General features: G+C 41.9%; 1 protein-coding gene across 1 annotated transcript in view; it reads left to right on the forward strand.

Moving 5' to 3' along the window:
• Positions 1 to 19,135, forward strand: part of VAT1L (vesicle amine transport 1 like) — an 85,124-nt gene that overhangs the window by 4,457 nt on the left and 61,532 nt on the right. The window contains exons 2-3 of the mRNA XM_006016428.3: positions 6,908 to 7,037; positions 12,345 to 12,560. Of these exons, the coding sequence (XP_006016490.1) occupies positions 6,908 to 7,037; positions 12,345 to 12,560 (346 nt within the window). The remainder of the gene's footprint in view (positions 1 to 6,907; positions 7,038 to 12,344; positions 12,561 to 19,135) is intronic.

Below are 19,135 nucleotides of genomic sequence, written 5' to 3' on the forward strand. Positions count from 1 at the left end.
GCAGCCCTGCATAGAGCCCCCCTCCCTGCCCCATGAAGGCTGGAGGAAGAGTCCCTCTCCGGGGCCAGGCAGCCTTGCAGAGCCCCCACTCCCCACCCCACAGTGGGATGGGGGGGAGGGCTCCCTCTCCCTTCCCTATGGGGAGGACAAGGAGGAAGAGTTTCCCCTCCCCCCCCCAGTACAGAACAGAGCCCCGGCCTGGCCTCGTTAAGGTGAAGGGGGCAGGGAGAAGTGTTAATTCCTTCTTCCGTCTCTTCTGCCCTACAACTGGAGTCTGCCAGCTCCAGAGGCCACCGCCACAGGCCCCTCCCCTCTGCTTCCCGGCAGACAGGCAGACCCCCAGCTGCGGTGGGGGAGGAGGGGAAAGAGGGAAGAAGTAACCTCCTCCCTGCCCACTTTGCCTTAACAGAGCCATGTTGGCTGATGTTTTGCCACGGCTGGTACCTGCTTGCACTAGAGCGCAGAGGGGCAAGCCTAGCCCGGAGAGTATACTGAGATGCTGGAGGACTCTGGTTTAACTTGAACCAGGAAGGGGTTGAGCTCAATCAGTTAAGTCTGATACTACATTCAACCAGGGTTATCTCAAACCAGTTTCGGCCATTTTGAAACCAGTTTATGTGCACTGAAATGTCTCTTCTGTTACAGGTTTAAAATAATCTCTGATCACTGAAACTGGTTTATGTGTAATGTCTGTCTCTAGGCAGTACTGAAAGTGTGATGGGATCAGATGGCAAAGCTTGAGTGGGGTTGGAGATAAAGGTATTTGGGAAGAGATCGTATCCACTAGTGGTTTTGTTTGGAGCTGATAGAGAAGAGGAAGGGGGAGGAATGGTGCTGCTGGTGTAGGTTTGTGATCTAGGGTGGGAGACTGGCTAAGAAAAATGTATGTGCAACTTGTATGTTATCATGGGCATGTTGTACTGGACAAAGTAGATGGACATCTAGGATGAATCTCCCTAGCACTGCATGCCAACTCTGACTAATTAACTTAGCTAAGCCAATGTGAAATCAAAGATGGGTGTTGGAAAATAATACAAGTATAAATGGAATGTGGGGAAGAAGAATCAAATCATCCGGCTTTTGTTAAATATTAAACAGAAAATTGATATATGTCAATAAGAGGCACAAGTATGAGCCTGTTCTCTACTCGGCATAGGAATCAAAACAGTTAAATGAAGTATACAGGTACTGGAGTACTATAAACAAGGGAATTGCAGGACATGTTCCTATTAGCACTACGCCAGATGAATCATTTTTTTGAAGGCCTGAAATATCAATGATTTGATTGAAAGCATCTCAGTTGTGATGAGTCATATGTTAGCCTCATTCAGTGGCTAAGAGATGGAACGCCAGTCAGTGTCCAAGCTGAGTCACAGCGTTTGCATATTCCCTGTAATCATTTCTTGATTGGTAATAATAGAGCAGTTAAGCCCTGCTGTATTTACCTGTTTGTCAAGTCTGTGTTGAACAAAACACTTATTGTGGACACTGTTTTTTGAGATCAGACGAGTAGCTAAAACAGGCCTGTGGTGGATATGTAAAGAAGTAGGTTTGAGCTGTTAGAAATCTGAAATCATAAAAAAATGGGGCTGAAAAGGATGTCAAGGGGGTCATCAACTCCAGTTCTCTGCTCAGGACAGGAATGAACAGGGGCAACCCCACTGAATTTAGAGTCCAATTATAGAATTAGAATAAGTTCACAGTATTTTTATTTCCACTATTAGGGTTATTCTTGCTTGTGCTTCCATACATGCGCATAATGAGAAGTGATGTTGAAATGACCCTCTTCACTTTGCTGGTGTTTGGCAGAACAGCACTGTCTGCTAAATCAGAAGCAAATAACAGCAATCCCATGGGTAACAGAATAGAACATAGTGTTAAATATATCCCTATACACCTTGCTCATGTTTCCTAGATTTCTCTAAATGAAAAGGAAGCATTAACTCTGTTCTTAAAAGGACAAGGTAGGAGATTACAGGTTTTAAGAAGCCAATTTAGAGTTAATGTAGGCAAAGGAAAGATGAAGAAAGTGTTTTGAGAACGCAGGGCTAGATTCTCTCCTTGCTTGCACAGTTGTAACTCCACTAACTTCATTGGAGTAATTCCTGATGCATGCTACAGTGAAGAGAGTAAGATCCATAAGGCAGGCAGTGCCATCCGAAAATGGAAGGTGGAGGGCGAAGGGCAGTCCACAGGGCTGAGTGGCATTGGCTGGTGGAAGGGTCAGGGACTGGATGAGTTTGTCTTGTGGAATGAGTAGCCCTGCATTGGATGGGGACAGAGAAAGGAGGAACCGTCTTTCAAGGTCTGGTGGTGAAGATGATCTGATTTTAAAAAATAATAGTAATAATAATACACCCACTGACTTCCATGGTGAGGAGTGCAGGGAAGCTATGTTATCAGGAATAGGAGGATGGTGCTGGAGCCTCAGACTGACACAGGCTTGACTTCCTCCATCCTGGTTACGTTCTGGGCAAACCCTACCCACATTGCTGGGACTGTCAAGGAAGGGATGATTTCACATGTGAATTCAAACTCTTAATTTACAGGCCTACTAAAATCCCTGCTCTTTCCCAGTATAGCTCTTTATAGAGCCACTACTACTCCTTTGGCTCTGGGGATAAGTTCTTTAGGTTATTGTGTACCTTCCTCTTCTGATGTCATTTTACATCTACTCTTGGGCTTAAAGTGAAAGGTATACTGGGAGATGCACCAAATTGTGCACTGATCCATTATGTCTATCACAATAACCACCTTCTTATTAATTCCTATATATTACTTAATCCCAAGACAAAACCTCTTCTGAGACATCTCAACAGGCTTTTCTGTGCAAGTCATTTTTAATATAAAAAATCCATCTTCACATCCTTTTCCCAATAGATTGTTCTACTTATTCATGGGGGAAATTAATAATGGGCACTTTTTTTTTTACTTGCGCTTCATAATTAGCCGGATTCCACCCTATAACTCGCTACCCCTAAGACATTTTTTGATGCTATCCAACACTAAAAACGTGTAGTTTCCCCATGTTCAAAGAAGTATGAATCCTTTAAAGCAACTTGACTTCTCCTTTTCCATCTGTGCAATGCAATCTGTCTTTCTTGTGTTTCCTAATATAGTCTGAGGGAGCTTGCTTTGTATAAATACTATATAACAATGTTGATAGTGCACTGTTCATGGATAAAAATGATAATATTTGTGTGCCCTTTCTGCCATTGTCCAAAAGTTGGCAAACATACCCACGTCAGATGGAAAGGACGTCCACAGCTTTGAAATCTCGGGAGCTTGTCGCATCAGGGAAAATTAATTTGAGTTCTTTCGTCTGTAGCAAGCTTTCTTTTTCCATGCAATGCAGCCAACCAACCCTTTCAGATTAAAGCAGGCATAAGATATCTTGTTGATAAGAGATTCCATGAGGTCAGGGATCACAGGGATAACTAATAGATTAGCAGTTAACTTCTGGGCCTTCAAGTTGATTCAGTTTCTAAGAACTGAATACATCTTTATTCTCAGCTACCTGGTTGATGTCAATGAGGATTATATACATGGTGTCATGAAATCTGTATTTAAAATGACTTATTCCTTGTCTTTTTTTGAAAATCCTGAAGGGTAAAATTCTGTTCAGATATATGTGCACATGTATTATATATGCCCTTTTGATGAATGACATGTAGGCAAAGTACTCGGGCATAAATATCAAAGACATAAAAATTTTATGGGGAAAAGTCCAATATAAGATAAAAAAAAAAAAAAAAAAGGGAGAGAAGCTATTTAGCAGGTGGCTATAATAACTAGAAAGCCAGGTTAGAATCAGATTTTATGTCTCAATTACTAATAAAATGAAGAAAACTAAATCAGAATGAATTAGTATCATATTAATATTTTAACTGATTCCCCTCCCCTCTGCCATGGCTTCTTTTCTACTAACAGTCATTATATTTGAGAGAAACCCTTGAACAATGCTATTCTTACTAAGAAAAAAAACACCATGAAGAGAGAGGAATTGAATTGCTAGAATCACGTCATCAGAGTAAAAATTGAAAATGTGCCTTTCGAAAAAAACAAGTCTGCTAAGTGTGCAGGCCGGGAGCGACCCGAGCCCTTTTTCGTGCTGCACGCGGGCTGTGGCCAGCAGCCCGGGCACGCCAGGTTGGAGAGGGAAGGCCGTCGAGCTGGAATTGGGCACAAACGCGTATCGGTAGTTTAAAGATTGTTTACTTACACCGAGATGGCAGTGGTGCAGGCTGAAAACTTGCTTAATTTGCAGTTACAGACAGGAAAGAAGAGGCGGACAAGAGTTCTAGACTCGTGAACTCTAGCCCAATCCGGCTGAAGGCTCTGAACACGCGAGCCCGTCGTGTCAGCCGAAGAAAGTGCTCGTCCGGAAGAGCTCTGAATAAACTCACACGAAGTTTGCTAGGCTCAATGGGTCTTTCTGCTCACTCATTCTCACGAAGTTTGCTAGGCTCCGTGGGTCCAGTTCTTTTGCGCGCGGGAAGGGATACGTCTGGATTGCGCTCAGCGATGGGGAGAGGCTAGAGGTTGATCAGACCTCCGTTGCCTGCTTGAAATGCACTGGGTCCGTAAGGATCCGCAGCGCTTAGAGATCTTCACACAGCGTGAAGTCTCCTTCTCTCTTGTTCGTGGAGTCCTCCAACTTGGGCGGAAACCACTCAAGCCTCTTATACGGCTAGCAAGCCAATCACTAGCTGCCACGTATGAATAATTTAGAACTGGCAATAATGGGACTCGAATTAGCATACAAATGGCGGGAACTCTTTGCAACGAGCATTTCTGTGCTGCAACAAAGAAATGCACCCTGCAAAGAAAGCTTCAAATTGGCGGGAAAATCTTCCCTGCACCGGGGTTCTCCTCTGCAGCAGAAAACTCCACCGTGCAAGGAAGCGATAATTTAGCGGGGACAATTTAGCAGTGCCGAAGCACACACAAACAAAAATCACACCCTTTGGGTTGTGACACTAAGTAGTTCCATAAGAATGTATGAGTACAAAAGTGCACAAAAGAGAGAGCGTGAGTACATTTGTATAATCATCATAGTCTATTAACAGATGGCCATAGCCATGGTCAAACCTGTCTGTCCTGGTGTCACTAACCTTGGAAAGGAGCCATATGAGGATCACCAGTGAAGCTAACATTGTTCACACATGTTTTCTACAATGCATGTAATTATTATAATAATCATTTTTAATGATGACCTTAGTGCACGCTGTTCCCACTTCTTGGGTAGGACCATTTTAAACAACACTTACGATATCTTCTATGTTGTTTCTCTAGTGTTACCGTGATCTATTTCGGATGTGTTTCTTTAAGCTCTGAGTCATGGAGCCCTTTTCTACCAGTCAAAAGTATAAAAATTGCAATGATTAGTGTCTTTTCCTTTGAAATTGAGTTTTCAAAGTCTCGTTAACTCAGTGTGGCCTGTAAGCCAACCTGCAGCTGTGAACTGGCAGAATTAAGGCACCATCTAAAATTTTACCCACAGTTGCCTGAGATGGTGAAGCTAGATGGATTTTCCCAAAGATGTCCATCTCCCTGGGAATGTTGTTGTGTTTTGGTCGTGCTTTGTATGTCTTCTGCCTTTTGTTTGCCATGGCTGTTCTGTCTGTTTGCATCTGTTTATTGGCATACAAATTAAAGCCCTGATCTTTTAAACACTTATGCAGGTGAATAACTCGATCCCTGTGAGCAGTTGTTGGTTGCATATGTGTGTAGAGAAGCACTCATGTGAGTAATTTGTGGAATATATTTGTTCCAGTTAGCAATAATTAAGGAAACGTGGTCTGAAACAGTTAACTAGCTAGAACACACTACAACCCCAGTCATGAGCACAAGAGTTTCCAAAGTTGTGTGTTCTGGTTGTTGTGTCCAGAATCTGTACAACAGGACGCTTGGCAAACAGGATAGGTGTTGGAATTCAAATACAATGTAGTTGTTGTTTTACTAAAATGAGATGAAGCATAAAGTCAAAGTAACAAGATCTTCACAAAACTAAGAATCCAAGAGGCCACAAGTCACTCTTCTAAGCAGCCAGTCACATAAAACTTCAAAGACCGTCAAAAAAATGGCCTTTAGCAGAGAGGCTGTCCACAAATGATCAGGAAGATGCTTGCCTTTAATGTAGTTGTATTGTCATGAGTGAAGTGAAATCAGGTTGCATTTGGACCAAAATGTCTAAAGTATTAGAGGTTTTTTAAATATAAAATGAGATCATTTACAAACCCCTAACACATTGGAGAAAATCATTAGAGTTAAGTGTTTTGCATTTTTAAAAGCCTGTCTCCAGTCATTGCTTTAAAATAAGCCGCTGGTATGTCAGTTCACTCACAACTGCGTATAGTTAATGAAGACTTAAGTATCACACTAAGCTTGCTCCATGTACCTTGCATCATAGTCTGTGTGTCCTCCTTCGCAGAAGCAGTCTGTATCGCTGCCTATTTCTTAACACTAAAAAAGATGTACATATTTTTCAAGAGTGGAAAATATTTTGTATGGGTTAGGAGAGATCTCAGGAGAGGCTTTCATATTTCGGTCCTTGATCCGAGTCTGACCTAGATGGTAATGCCCTCTGGCATGAATCGGTAGCAATGACTTCCTCTGCCTCTAAGCACAGGGGCTCTGTGTAATCGCAAGTCTTGTAGCCCTGTGGGAATATCTCTCCCTCTAGCATGGCCTGTGCAGAGTTGATGTCAAGCTCATCTTTTCCATTCAGAAACAGAGGACATTCCTCCTATGCGCCTGCTGCACAGCTGCCCATCTTTAGCATTGAAAAACCGCAGTACTTGCTGCATGATGTGAGGTCCCCCATATCCCCTGTCCTCCTGGATGAGTCTTCACCCTCCATGCTGACACTCATGTTTTGATATCTTGATTTTTCTTGTATTTACAGCGGTTTAAATTTTATTGATCTGATGGTGCGGCAGGGGAACATTGACAATCCTCCCAAGACGCCCCTTGTCCCTGGATTTGAATGCTCTGGGATTGTAGAAGCACTGGGAGATGGTGTAAAAGGATTTGAGGTAATATTTCCTTTGTTTTGTGTTGTGACAAAGTTATAAACATTTATCTATGGCTGGAGAAAAGAAAGACGGGAAGTTTGGAGGAAATAATTGCAACTAGATTCTGCCACCTTCTTCGTCTTGAGTAGACTCTTACTCTTCAAGTCACCCTTTGAAATTGGGAGAAAGAAACTATTCAATGTGACCTAGAATGTGAAGGCCAGGACTGTACAATTAACTATCCATAGACATTTCTCGAATGAACATCATTCTTGTCTAGCAACCTATGGTGAAACCAGACTTTTATCTTATTCAGATTGAGAATACATTCTCCAGACAGGTATTTATATGGAAAAAAGCCCTCTTTTATGTATAAAAAATTAATTAGCATACCCTTTAATTTTGTTCAACAGTTTCTTGCAGTAACTTTTATAAAGTAATATTTGTCAGATCTTGGCTCCAAAGCACAAAGAATGAATTCTTCTCAACTAAACACGGCACTTAGAGGAAGTGTATTGTCATGGTGGACTGTTATGTCGTCTTGTATTCTACACCAAATTCTGCAGAAGTGAATTTAATTCCTGTAGTGCACAGTTGTCCCATTGAGACCCTCTGGCCATGCCTGTGCTGTCAAAAAAAAAACAAAAAACTGGAACTCTTACCCCAACTCATTCCTTCACACTACGCTAAGGCAGCTGGAGTGCATCGTTTTCATGGCATAGGCGACGGAATGAACATAGAATCATACAAAACTAGGGTTTGAAGGGGCCTCAGGAGGTCATCTAGTTCAACCCTCTGTTCAGACCAGGACCATCTCCAGCTAGATCATTCTAACCAGGGCTTTGTCAAGCCTGGCTTTAAAAACCTCCACGGATGGAGATTTCACCACCTCTCTGGGTAACCTGTTCCAAGTGCTTCACCATCCCCCTAGTGAGAGAGGTTTTTTTTTAGTATCCAATTTAAGCCTCCCTTGCTGTAACTTGAGCCCATTGCTCCTTGTTCTGTCATCTGCCACCACTGAGGACAGTCTGGCTCCATCCTTTTTGGAACAACCCTTCAGGTAGATGGCTGTTATCAAATCCCCCCTCTGTCTTCTCTTTTGTGGACTGACTAAGCCCAGTTCCCTCAGCCTCTCCTCAGAAGCCATGTGTCCCAGCCCCTTAACCATTTTTGTTGCCCTCCGTAGGGCAATGAATTAAGCAGCTTTGAGGTTCTGCAATTCCTTCCTTGTCTGTCTGTGTGTTTGGTGCGTGAAAAGTTCTTCATGCTCCCTAAACACCTCCACTCTGTCAGTGATGGATGGCAGCCTTCACTTCCCACCTTAAACAGGAAAATCTGCACTTTTTTCCCTGCACCATTTCTGCTCTTCAGTGTTTGCAGGATTGGTTACTCCTAGCTGTTTGGTCTTGATCTAAATTAGATTATAAACTTATGAGGTCAAGCGTTACTTTGGTATTGTGTGTATACAATGCTTAAAGTAATGAAGCCCTGATTGTGACTTAAGTCTTTAGGCAGTACAGTATATATAATGATAATTTACTTAGACCTCATGCAGGGGAGAGTGAATTTCATCCTTGCTGTGCAGCATTCAGTGACAAACAGTTGAAATAAGCAAGACAGATTCTGTAAGTAATTGACATCTTACACTGTAACATACCAGTATTGTGTGTGAAAAACATTGTGTCCCACTCTGTTTTTCATCTCTTATGGTAAACATCTCTCAACTGAAACCTTTAATTTAACTTCCCACAATAGGTGTGAATCCTTTAAAATGCATATAGGGGTTGTTCTGTCATTCTTATCTCTGCCACATGTTGAGTCAATTATGTCATCAAATAATTCCACCTTCTGGATCTTTATTGTGTTTTCTTTTCTCTTGAATAGAGATTTGCATAAAGATAGCTGTACTGACAGCATTATTGTTCTTCCACAAGAGCTCTGAACAGTGTTCCCTTTCATTAAAGACTATGGTCCATTTGATTTCCAATGGGGTCTCCTTAGGAATGAGGCTAGTTTTGCTTAGAACTTCTTCCCCCTCCCCACCCACCCTGCAAGAAATCATAAATCTTCAGCTATTTTTTTTTTTTTTTGGTATAAATAATAAAAGCACTGTTTGAAAAATCTGCTATTTTGAATGTGTAGCTTTAGCATTCTTAATTGCTGGGCACCATTTTAAAAGTTAAGGAGAAGTCATTCCTTAGAACTAGTTTAGAGATTTTGCTTTCCACTGACCGTTTGACTTCATTTTTGGTCTGAAGTTTCCTAATCTGTTTGAAATTGCAGCAGTATACCTGTAGTATAGGGGCATTTATTCATATAGCAAAACAGCGTATCTCTTGCACTGGGTTGCCTTTTAAAAGTGATCAGTTGAGAGCAAGCTACTAACAGGGCAAACTGTGTTCTCTGGCAGAATCGTTCTCAAAGTGAAGTAAGCCTGGATTCTTCTTTACGTGACTATAGTAGTGGCTGGAAGATCTAGGAAAGAGGCCTAAAGCTGAGCACAACATTTAAGCCTATAAATTGGTACAACTGACTCCCTTCCCCATAGCGTGGGGAAAACTACCAGAGCCCAAATCTTGCAAACCACTCCCTGTATGTGGACACAATTTCTGTGCAACACCTCATGCAAGCTCCATGCCATTGCAAGATCAAAGAGAAAGCAGATTTTGGCCTATTGTCCTTTATTTGTAGCTGACCTGTCCCACAGCTCTGATGGACAACAATACATGGCAACCAATTAATTTGTGGATTTCTTCTTTGTTTTGTCATATGACAAATTTAGGCTTCTGCTAGCAACCTGCATTGATCACAACTTAAAAAAATGTTCTCTGCCTTGAGTAAGATGATGCTCTAGTCAGAGTAATCTTGGCCAATTCCTGTTCCTATTAGTTCAGTTGATGTCTAACTCCCATAGAAGCAGAATCATTCCCTTGCATCTCACCAAGCTCTTAGCTAAAATGGTGGTTCCTAATGATCTGTATCCTGCCTAACGTGGAAGTTAAACTTCATAAAATATAATATGTGTGTTGTATTATACATGTAATACATTTGTAATGTATAATTATCCCGACCACGCAGTTGGTCCAGTAAAACATAACACCCACAAAAGTCTTTGCCTCTTGCATAATGTATAATAAAACCATCCTCAGTATCTTATAAGACGTCACTGCTTTGCCTCTGCAATTTGTGATCATTTTTTGTTTGTGTGTGACACTGCATACTATGGCTGATGCAAGATTTCAGTGCCTCTAATCTTAAGAATGGTGTCTTTTTAAAAAAAATAGTGCTTCTTCAATAGTAGAAGGGAAACATCAAAACTGTTACTCATGACACATCATTAATATGAAGGCCCTTTTCAAAAGGAGGAGGAATTTTTAGTGAAATGGAAATGACAGTTCTGTTTCAACAGCTTCTTCCTACAAGATATAAAGCCTTCAGAGCTGTCATCATCAATTTAAAATTTAACAAACCTACTATATAAAAGGCCAAAGAGAGGAAAGTGCCTTGAGAAGCCAAAATATTGCTATTCTGTAAACAGATTTTTCCCTAGGGTGCAAGTAGATATTGTGCCTTATCCCATACCAGTGAATTATAGTTGAAATGGAATAAGGAGAAGATGCATCATTACAAAAATATGAAGTGGCAAAAGTAGACTGCAAGGTATATAAATGCTGCAGAAATGTTCCTTTATTCAGGCTATAAGATTAAATCATGAAGTTTGATAAAGCTGTCTTAAAGCTTATATTGTGATACAGCTTAGACGTGCTAGCCATGGATCAGGAAGCCATTTTCGTTGGCATTGTGCAAAGTATAACACAGATTGTACCTGCTGCTGAAAGTTTATTGTCCAAGACATTTGGCAGTAAGTGGGTACAAGCTGATGGGGGCACCTATTATCAAACTTTTATTGGAATTATAGCAAAGGAGAATTGAATGCAGGTGAGGCAAATTTTGCTTGTTTTTTTTCTTGAGCAATCCAATTGCACCAGTTTCTTCCCTCACTTGAGCAGGAGCTATCCTTCTGTTATAGCCATGCAGAAGAATTTGTCTTGCAGCTCCAGACAGTAATTTATTCTTGTCTGTCCATGGGATATCACTGTCTGAATTCTCAGTATCAGAAACAGCAATGAAGGCCGTTAGATAAATGTATGACTCGGATGTCTAAACTTCAGATAGAGCCTTGAGGCTCAATCACTAATTTAATCATAAGCATCTCTATTCTGAGACTGATCTTGTTTCACTTAGTATTTGAGCATGGGGCAAACTCTTTTCCATTATTGTGTATATTTTCTGCAGTAATTAGTTGCAGGAGAAGAGATTGCATTGCTCCCTGAATTTTTTGGCAAAACATGCTAATGGATTTAGAAGCTGGCATAAGAACTCTGGGGTAAAAGTTTGTTTGAAGTCTTACATACATACTGATGTATATATTAATAAAAAATTTTAAAGTCAATAAATAAAATTCTTCTGGCACACGGGTGTATAATTATATAGACCTGACGTAGGAGTCATTCAGGGAATGCATCAGTATAGGCACAGTACTTAAGATCTCTATTGGTTATTGATTTTTCCGCAAAAAGCAATACTATATACCATAGTATAAAATAACTGCTAGATAAACAAATATTGGTAGTGTTAAAGTCTAAACTGTTGGTTCTACTACTCTCAAATTGAGGGCTGGGTTTTTTTGTTCTTGCTGTTTTTGTTTTTTTCCATGAATTACAAGTCCAATTCCTTTATCAACAAGTAGCATATTCATAACCTTTTAAGCTAGGTATTAGAATAAGCTTCCTTTTCGATGTAGTTTCGTGGCTAGATCCTTTCATTCTGTGTTGGTCCTCTCCCTCCATCCCTCCCTTCCTCCAGGATTTTATGTCGTTAGTAGTAATAAAGTCCTTTGCTACTTGTAGTACCCCAGTGCTTTACAAGGAAAAATAACACAGGAGGATGGGTGTTAATGTTGGTATCGACTGAAAAGAAGCTGTTCGTTAATTTTTTTAATTTTTTTTTTTTTACCAGAAAAACAAGCCCACAAAGAAGCAGTATTATTTTAAAAACAAAGTTAAAATTGAATTCCTTCAAAAATCTTTGTAGTCCAAGACTGATTATAGTGGTAGAAGCAGTTTTGTCTGCCATCTAGCCCATAGATTTTAGTAGGAGAGCTGCTGGTCTTTCAAATTACAATTTGAAACCATAATGATTAATCATGTTACTTTTTCTTTTCTTTTCTTTTCTTTTCTTTTTTTTTTTTAAGTGTGTTGCCACTATTTTATAAGTTGTAAGCTGACTAGCTTGATAACCTCAGTATCCTTTTTGTATTTACTGTAGATTGGGGACAGAGTCATGGCTTTTGTGAACTACAATGCATGGGCTGAAGTAGTATGTACTCCAGTAGAATTTGTCTACAAGATCCCTGATGACATGAGTTTTTCTGAAGCTGCTGCCTTTCCTGTGAACTTTGTAACTGCCTATATGATGCTCTTTGAAGTTGCCAACCTAAGAGAAGGCATGTCTGTGCTAGTTCACTCTGCGGGAGGAGGAGTGGTAAGTTGATGCATTTAACACCTCTCATTATTAGGTACTGATATAATCTGCTGTATATTAATACTTGGGATGGATCTGGGTCTTGAAGTTTGGGCTGGGAGCCACCTTTCCCAAGTGTTGGGGGCATAGGGAAATTAAGGGCATGATTTTCTGTTTTTAACTTGGGAAAAACACACACAAAAAACAGGCTTACAGCTTATTGACTTGTATTAACAGGAGCATATCATGTTTCTTGCAGATTAAGGAAGGGATTTTTCCTCTTTGGCACTGGTGCAGCCTCACGTGGAATACTGTGTCCAGTTTTGGGCCCTGCACTTCAAACATGATATGGACAGATTGGAGAAGCTCCAGCAGAGAGCAAAAAAATTATTAGAGGCCTGAGAAATGTGACTTACAAGGAAAAGCTCAAAGAACTAGGGTTATTCAGCTTGGAGAAGAGAAGAATGAGGAGGGATTGGATAACAGCCTTCAGTTATCTGAAGGGCGATTTTTATAGAGGATGGAGATGGATTTCTCTCTTTGGCCAAAAAGGACAAGATTAGAAGCAATGGCCTCAAGCAACAGCAAAACAAATTTAGATTAGAGGCTAGGGGTGTGTCTACACGTGTGCCCCACTGCACGGTTGGTACTAAAGCAAGTACTAAATGACTGTGCAGTCCTGGCAGTGCACGGGTCATTTCCAACCCTACTGTGCAGTAGTAATGAGCTATTGCACAGTAGCGGCTGCATCAGGGTTAGTACTGCCGACACTACATCACCATAGCAATGAGCTGTGATGCTGTAGTTTGTCGCTTTGGTGACAGCATCTTGTGTAGATTTGACCTATGAAAACTATCCTCAGAGTCAGAAAGTTAAGCATTGGGACAGGCTACCAAGAGAAGTTGTGGGATCTCTGTCCCTGGACATTTTCAAGAGCAGTTTGGACAGACCCTGGGCTGGGACTGTTTAGTCAGGGATGATCCTGCCTTGAGCAAGGGGGCTGGGCTAGTTGACCTCATGCGATCCTTTCCAGCCTACTTTCCTGTGATCCTAAGTAGCATCATATGTATATAAGGGCTGATCGGTTAGGAGCTCTCTGATACAGAAGCCAATCACGTTAAACTTAGGTGAACCAATTAAGTGAAAAGTCAGCTGGAGTTCAAAGAGACTGTGTTGACTGAGTGAGATTTTTGCTTGGGTACCCGGATTTGGTGGTGTGCGTGGAGTATTCTTTCTCCTTCCTCCTGCAGCACAGAAGAGGCCTCTCCCTTCATCCACAGCAAAGGGCAAACAATGCAAAATCTTGTTGGGATAAGCCTGAAGAAAATCTTGCTTGCAATTATTTCTTAAAGCAGTGGCTAGTGCATAGTGTAGTCTGGCATTGTCTAAGTGTAGTGCTTGAGCAGAAGCATGCTGGGATGGTTGCAGTGAAACAACCAGCAAATAAGGAGTTAGGGGCCTGTATGACAAATCACTTAAGCTCCGGTTTTGGAAAGCACTTAAGCATGTGCATAATATTGAGTTATTGACAATGGAATTTCCGTGGATTTAAATGATATATTTTATTCTGGAACTGTGGTAGGCCTCAGCCTTCTAATATCTTATTCCTTAAGCTTGCTTTGTTTATTCTAAATTAATATCCTAGAGTCTATTACTAAATCCGGCTGGCAGTCCCAAATACCTTATCCTTAATTTTATGCCTTTACCTCTTCCCCCCACCCCCCCAGTCCTGTATAAGACTGTATAAGGGCTATAAATCAAATGAATAAATTCCTCAGCTCTCAGCGCAAAATATGTGTAGCTGAAGATAATCCTACTTGCAATAAATGGCCCTCTTGAAATACTCCTGTAAATGACTGGAATGTATAATCTTATTACACTAGTACACTACAGTTTAGGGCATTATGGCCTATTTTATTGTTTTAATATTAAAATCTTTCATGTGGAATTTGGAACTGTTAAAATAACATGGGGCTGTGTAGTCAGGGAGACATGCATGTTGTGCAGTATGCAGGGCTGGCTTTTACCTTTATGGTAGTAGGCCACATGTGGTGATGCAGAACCAGAGCAGCCTGTCTGGGCTGAGTAGAGATATTTGTATGGAAATGGGTGTATAAATTGCTATGCACACTTCCATAAAATGGCAGAATGGGCTCCCTGCCGTAGAATTAACCCCATTGGCTCCCTCACCCAAGGGGACCTCAGTCTTCTCTATCTCTCCTCTACCCCGTGGGACTAAAATGTGCCCCATCTGATTTCCTTCTTCCCCTTTGCATGTTAACTCTTCCCATCCTCCAATTCGGTCTGTTATGGTCCTTGGGCTGGGCTGCATCTCTGTGTCTGATGCAACTGTGCACGTGACTGTTCTTCTGATAGCTGCTCAGTGCTTCTTCCCATTGGCCATATGCTGCAAGCCCTTGTGAGCCTATCATTAGAGGAGCTAATGGCAGGAAGTGTGTTTAGTGGAGTACGAGGAGGTATAAAGAGTCGTGCACCAGTGTTATGCCTCATTGTGCCAAGCCAAGAGCTGGGACAAAGTCAGAGGTTAAGGAGGTCTTTACCAATCTGTGCTGGGCCAGTGAGATTTGCAGGGGCAAGTATGTCTATCTCAAAGGGATGGAAGGCATCCCACAACCACCTGGTCTCCAGTGTTTTCTCATAGTCAGCTACTTCTGTCCGTTACAGAGCATGGAAGATAAAATCAGAAGAAAATAAATTCCCCAGTCTTATCATTAGGTCATGTCTCCTTTCCTGACCTCACAGGTAGATCCTCTTACTCTGGAGTCAGGTGGGTTTTGTCCTTTAACTAAACACCCAGACCAATAAAGAATGGGCTGATAGACCCCAAACTACATAGCTACATGCACCACTCCATGTATTAATCCACTGAAAAATTTAGCAGAATACATTGGGGAAATTATACAAAATTTGTCATTAATAATACAAGGAAACCAGCACTAAAATCACTTTTGGAAAAGAGATTTTCTGTGCTGTTGCATTAATGGATGCAAAGCCCATTAATATTTACAGTAAGGAAAAACACTCCTCAATTTTTGCTTTGTTTTTCTCTAAATGTCATGAAAATTCCTGAATAGTTTTAATGAGACAATAGACACACTGTAATGGTAGAACTTTTACAATGTCCTCTGCTCCCCCACAGTCAGTAGAAGTTCATTATTCTAGCCACTTGAGGCATTTTAGAGCAGATATGTTGCTTCATAAGCTTTTTTTTTTGAGGGCTTTTCTGCCTTTTTTTTTTTTCTTTTTTCTTCCCCACCTCTCCCCTCTCCTCCCCTCCCCTTCCTTGTCCCTCTGATAAGAATCTTGCATGCTCTTCATAAACTAAAGTCAGTGAGAACTTACTGACTTCCATGTCTAAGATGTCTCTTTTGTTTAGTTCAAGGAAATCTTTGTGGTAGCAATTAAAAAAGGCAACATGGCAAATGTCTTTCTGGTTTGGAAATTTAAGGTCTGAATAAGGAGTCAAAGAGCAAAAATTGCCCCATTCCAGAAGTTCTGGACTTAAAGCAGAGAACAGAGGCAGATGCTGACCAAGAGGAAAAGACCCTGTGATAAAATCTGGGGCTGCGTCCATACGAGCGTGGATGTTTGTTTCCTGGGGCACAAGTAGCATCAGGACACCTTGTGCCGCTACTAATTGTCCTTTGGTGCGTGGCAGGTTACCCCAGGTGGGGTAGGGGAAGCTGGGGTCAGCACTGGGCTGACCCCCGTAGCCTTACCTGGGGTCCTGGAGGGCTCCTGGGGCTGCAGCAGCAGGCATCCTGTTGTTCAGACTCTGGCCGCCAGCCGGCGCATGGCTGTAGCTGATTAGGCTCCAGTTCTGAGTGGTGTGCACTGCCCTCGCATGTGCCGCTCTGCCTTTTTGTGCAGGTTTCTTTTGACCCCTGGATTTCCCCTGCGCTGCTCCCTTGAAGTGCGGAGAACAGCTAAATATGCGGTATGTGGCATCGCAGGTGTGTCTGTGGCACCACATACTGCATGGCCGCACTCATCTGGATGCAGCCCATGTTCAAAGTCTTTAGCTACTGCTCCTTCAGACGCAAGGACTGGGAGCCTTGTTGTGCATGGCACGGTTGTTCTCCCAGCCAACTAGAATGAATTCTTGAAGCAGGATGCTGCTTGCCTACATCTTCATACTGGGAAAAGGCACTCTGGAAGAGAGCTACTTGCTCCTTTTGTGTCAGGAAGTGATAAAAGCTGCTTGATTGCCTGTAATATTATTAAGGTAGGCTGAAGACCTTTGCCCTGGCAGGGACTCCTGGAGAAGGGAGAGAGCACTGGGTGGTGGAGTTTTGTTGCAAGCTTGAGGTTTTTCTGCAGAGACAGCTGTCAGCCTGGAAAGAGCTAGATGGGAGTAATTTTAAAATGCCTGCTAGGAAGAGATAGGTCAGGGTTATTGCCTGCTACAATTGGACTTAGACGAGGAGTGAGCACATAGCGGGTCATGTAGTCATGATCAGCACCTTTCAAATCCCTGGAGGTACTCTTGGGAGATTTGTCATGAACTCTCTTTTGATTCCTAGTTCAATAACCATGTGCCTGACTAAGCACATAAGCATTTCTGTTGAATTGCATGGGATTACTTGTGTGCTTAATGCATGTGCTTAGGTGGTCTGCTGAGTTGAGCCCCAAGATAGGACTAAGTAACATTTTTTTAATATTTAGCTTAAACTCTGTCAGTCCACACTTTGAACTTAATGTTGAAAGAATCAGGGAGTTCTCTGGAGGGGGAAAAAAAAATCAATGGTAGGATAGATTCACAATTTACAAGTTCCCTGTAGCCATACAAGAACTGCTACATTTGATTAACCTTTCAGTGGTCTCAAGGGGAAGCTTTTTATCTACCCCGGGGATGGTTGTGAGCCTTCCTGCTTGGGAATTCAAATTCTGTCTCTCTGGAAATATACATTTTTTTTTTCCCAGATGAATCTTACATGGCAACTATTTGAAGGAAGCAAACCAACAGAACTAGTAAGCAAGTTGAAGAGTAAAATGAGCTCCACTGGGACTTTCAGCCTAAGTATAAGGCAATTTAATTACTCAAAGTGAAGATTCTTGAGTCAGTGTATTTAGGCTAATATGCAGTATGCATACTGACACTTAAACCAACTCCAGGTTTCAGTGTTTTATCCTGGATTAGTAGAAATTAAGAACTGTTTTTAGGTCTTTGTAGCATCCATCCATCCAGTCACTTAAATAGCTAACTGTGTAACAAGGGCTCACTTTGACAGGTAAGCTGAGAGCCATTAATTGTCTCTCAAGTCTTGAGGATACTAGAATGGAGACAGGGCTGAAAATCAAGTCTTGCCAGAATTAGGCCCCAAGAGATGCAGCAAGAGAAGAAATCTAAGCTCCAACTATGGTATCTTGGCAGGCGGGTGGCTGGCATGTTTTCAGTTGAGGGTGGTAACTTTCAGAAGCACTTGGCATCATCTAGACTTTGCTGACTTGACTATAATAAGGATAGTTTAACCCTGAGCATTTTTTTTTAAAAACCCTATCTCCATTTAATGTCTGCATTTTTAATCCCAAATCCTGTGCCTTCAGATATGAAAATCAGTGTAGCTGTTTCTTGTCAACCACATTATTCCATCCCTCCTGCAATGACATAGCACCCCTCTTTCTAAACTGGTATTTCTCCTGAGTGATAAATCAGAAACAACGTGACAAAGTAGGTGCTTGTCGCTTACGGTGATGAAACTGGTATGAATAATTAGAATATATTCATCGAGGCAGGAAAGATCTTTCCACGCAAATCGGGTTGTCCAGGTTAACAAAACGCCTCCCTGTTAATACATCCTGACTGATGCAGAGTAAGGAAGAGCCGGGGAATCGTTTCCCGTTGTCGAGCCCACTGGGACCGTAAGCGTACCAGCATGTTTGATCATTCTTCAAAGCGAGTTCAGCCTGCGATTGTTTATGAAAACATTTCCTCGGTGTATTGTGCACATCAGTGCGGTTAGACCTCAAAGCACAGCATTTCGTTCTTTACATGGAGCAGCAATAACCCTATAATGTGGCTGTTGTGAGCTCTGAGGCATTACTGTCAAAACTGCTTTTGGGAAGACGGAGGTTTATTTAGACCCAGAGTGAGCAGAAGCTATTCCTATGGACCTGTCTCTAGGCTTATGGTTGGGCATGAGGGTTGGGGCTGTAACAGGGCTTGCAGCCCAAAATGTATAGGAGCTAGATAAAATATCGGAGACCCACCCACCCCTATCTTCCTGATTCACCTGAATCTTCACATTCTTATTTGATTCTCTTCTCTGTAGTAGCTGAGAAATCTCGTCTCTTCTTCCCCAGGCTCTGGGGAGGACTATGCAGCATTCGTGGATGCCGTCAGATGGACAGGGATTCTTCTAATGTTGAGGGTGGTGACTCGATTCTCGATTCTGCCCTTACTGAAGACGGGCAGCTATTTGACTACAATGTGGCAGGGGACTTCTTTCCCCCTGTTCTTTCCTGCTCTGTGCACAAGACGAACCTGACACTGGTGCTGGCAGGGCCAGCAGCTATGCTAGCATCCTCTTCCTGCTGGCCTGGGCCCCTCTGCCCACGGGAAAGTTTTGTAGGGA

The sequence above is a fragment of the Alligator sinensis genome, unplaced genomic scaffold (genome assembly GCF_000455745.1).
Source record: "Alligator sinensis unplaced genomic scaffold, ASM45574v1 scaffold349_1, whole genome shotgun sequence".
Taxonomy (NCBI): Eukaryota; Metazoa; Chordata; order Crocodylia; family Alligatoridae; genus Alligator; species Alligator sinensis.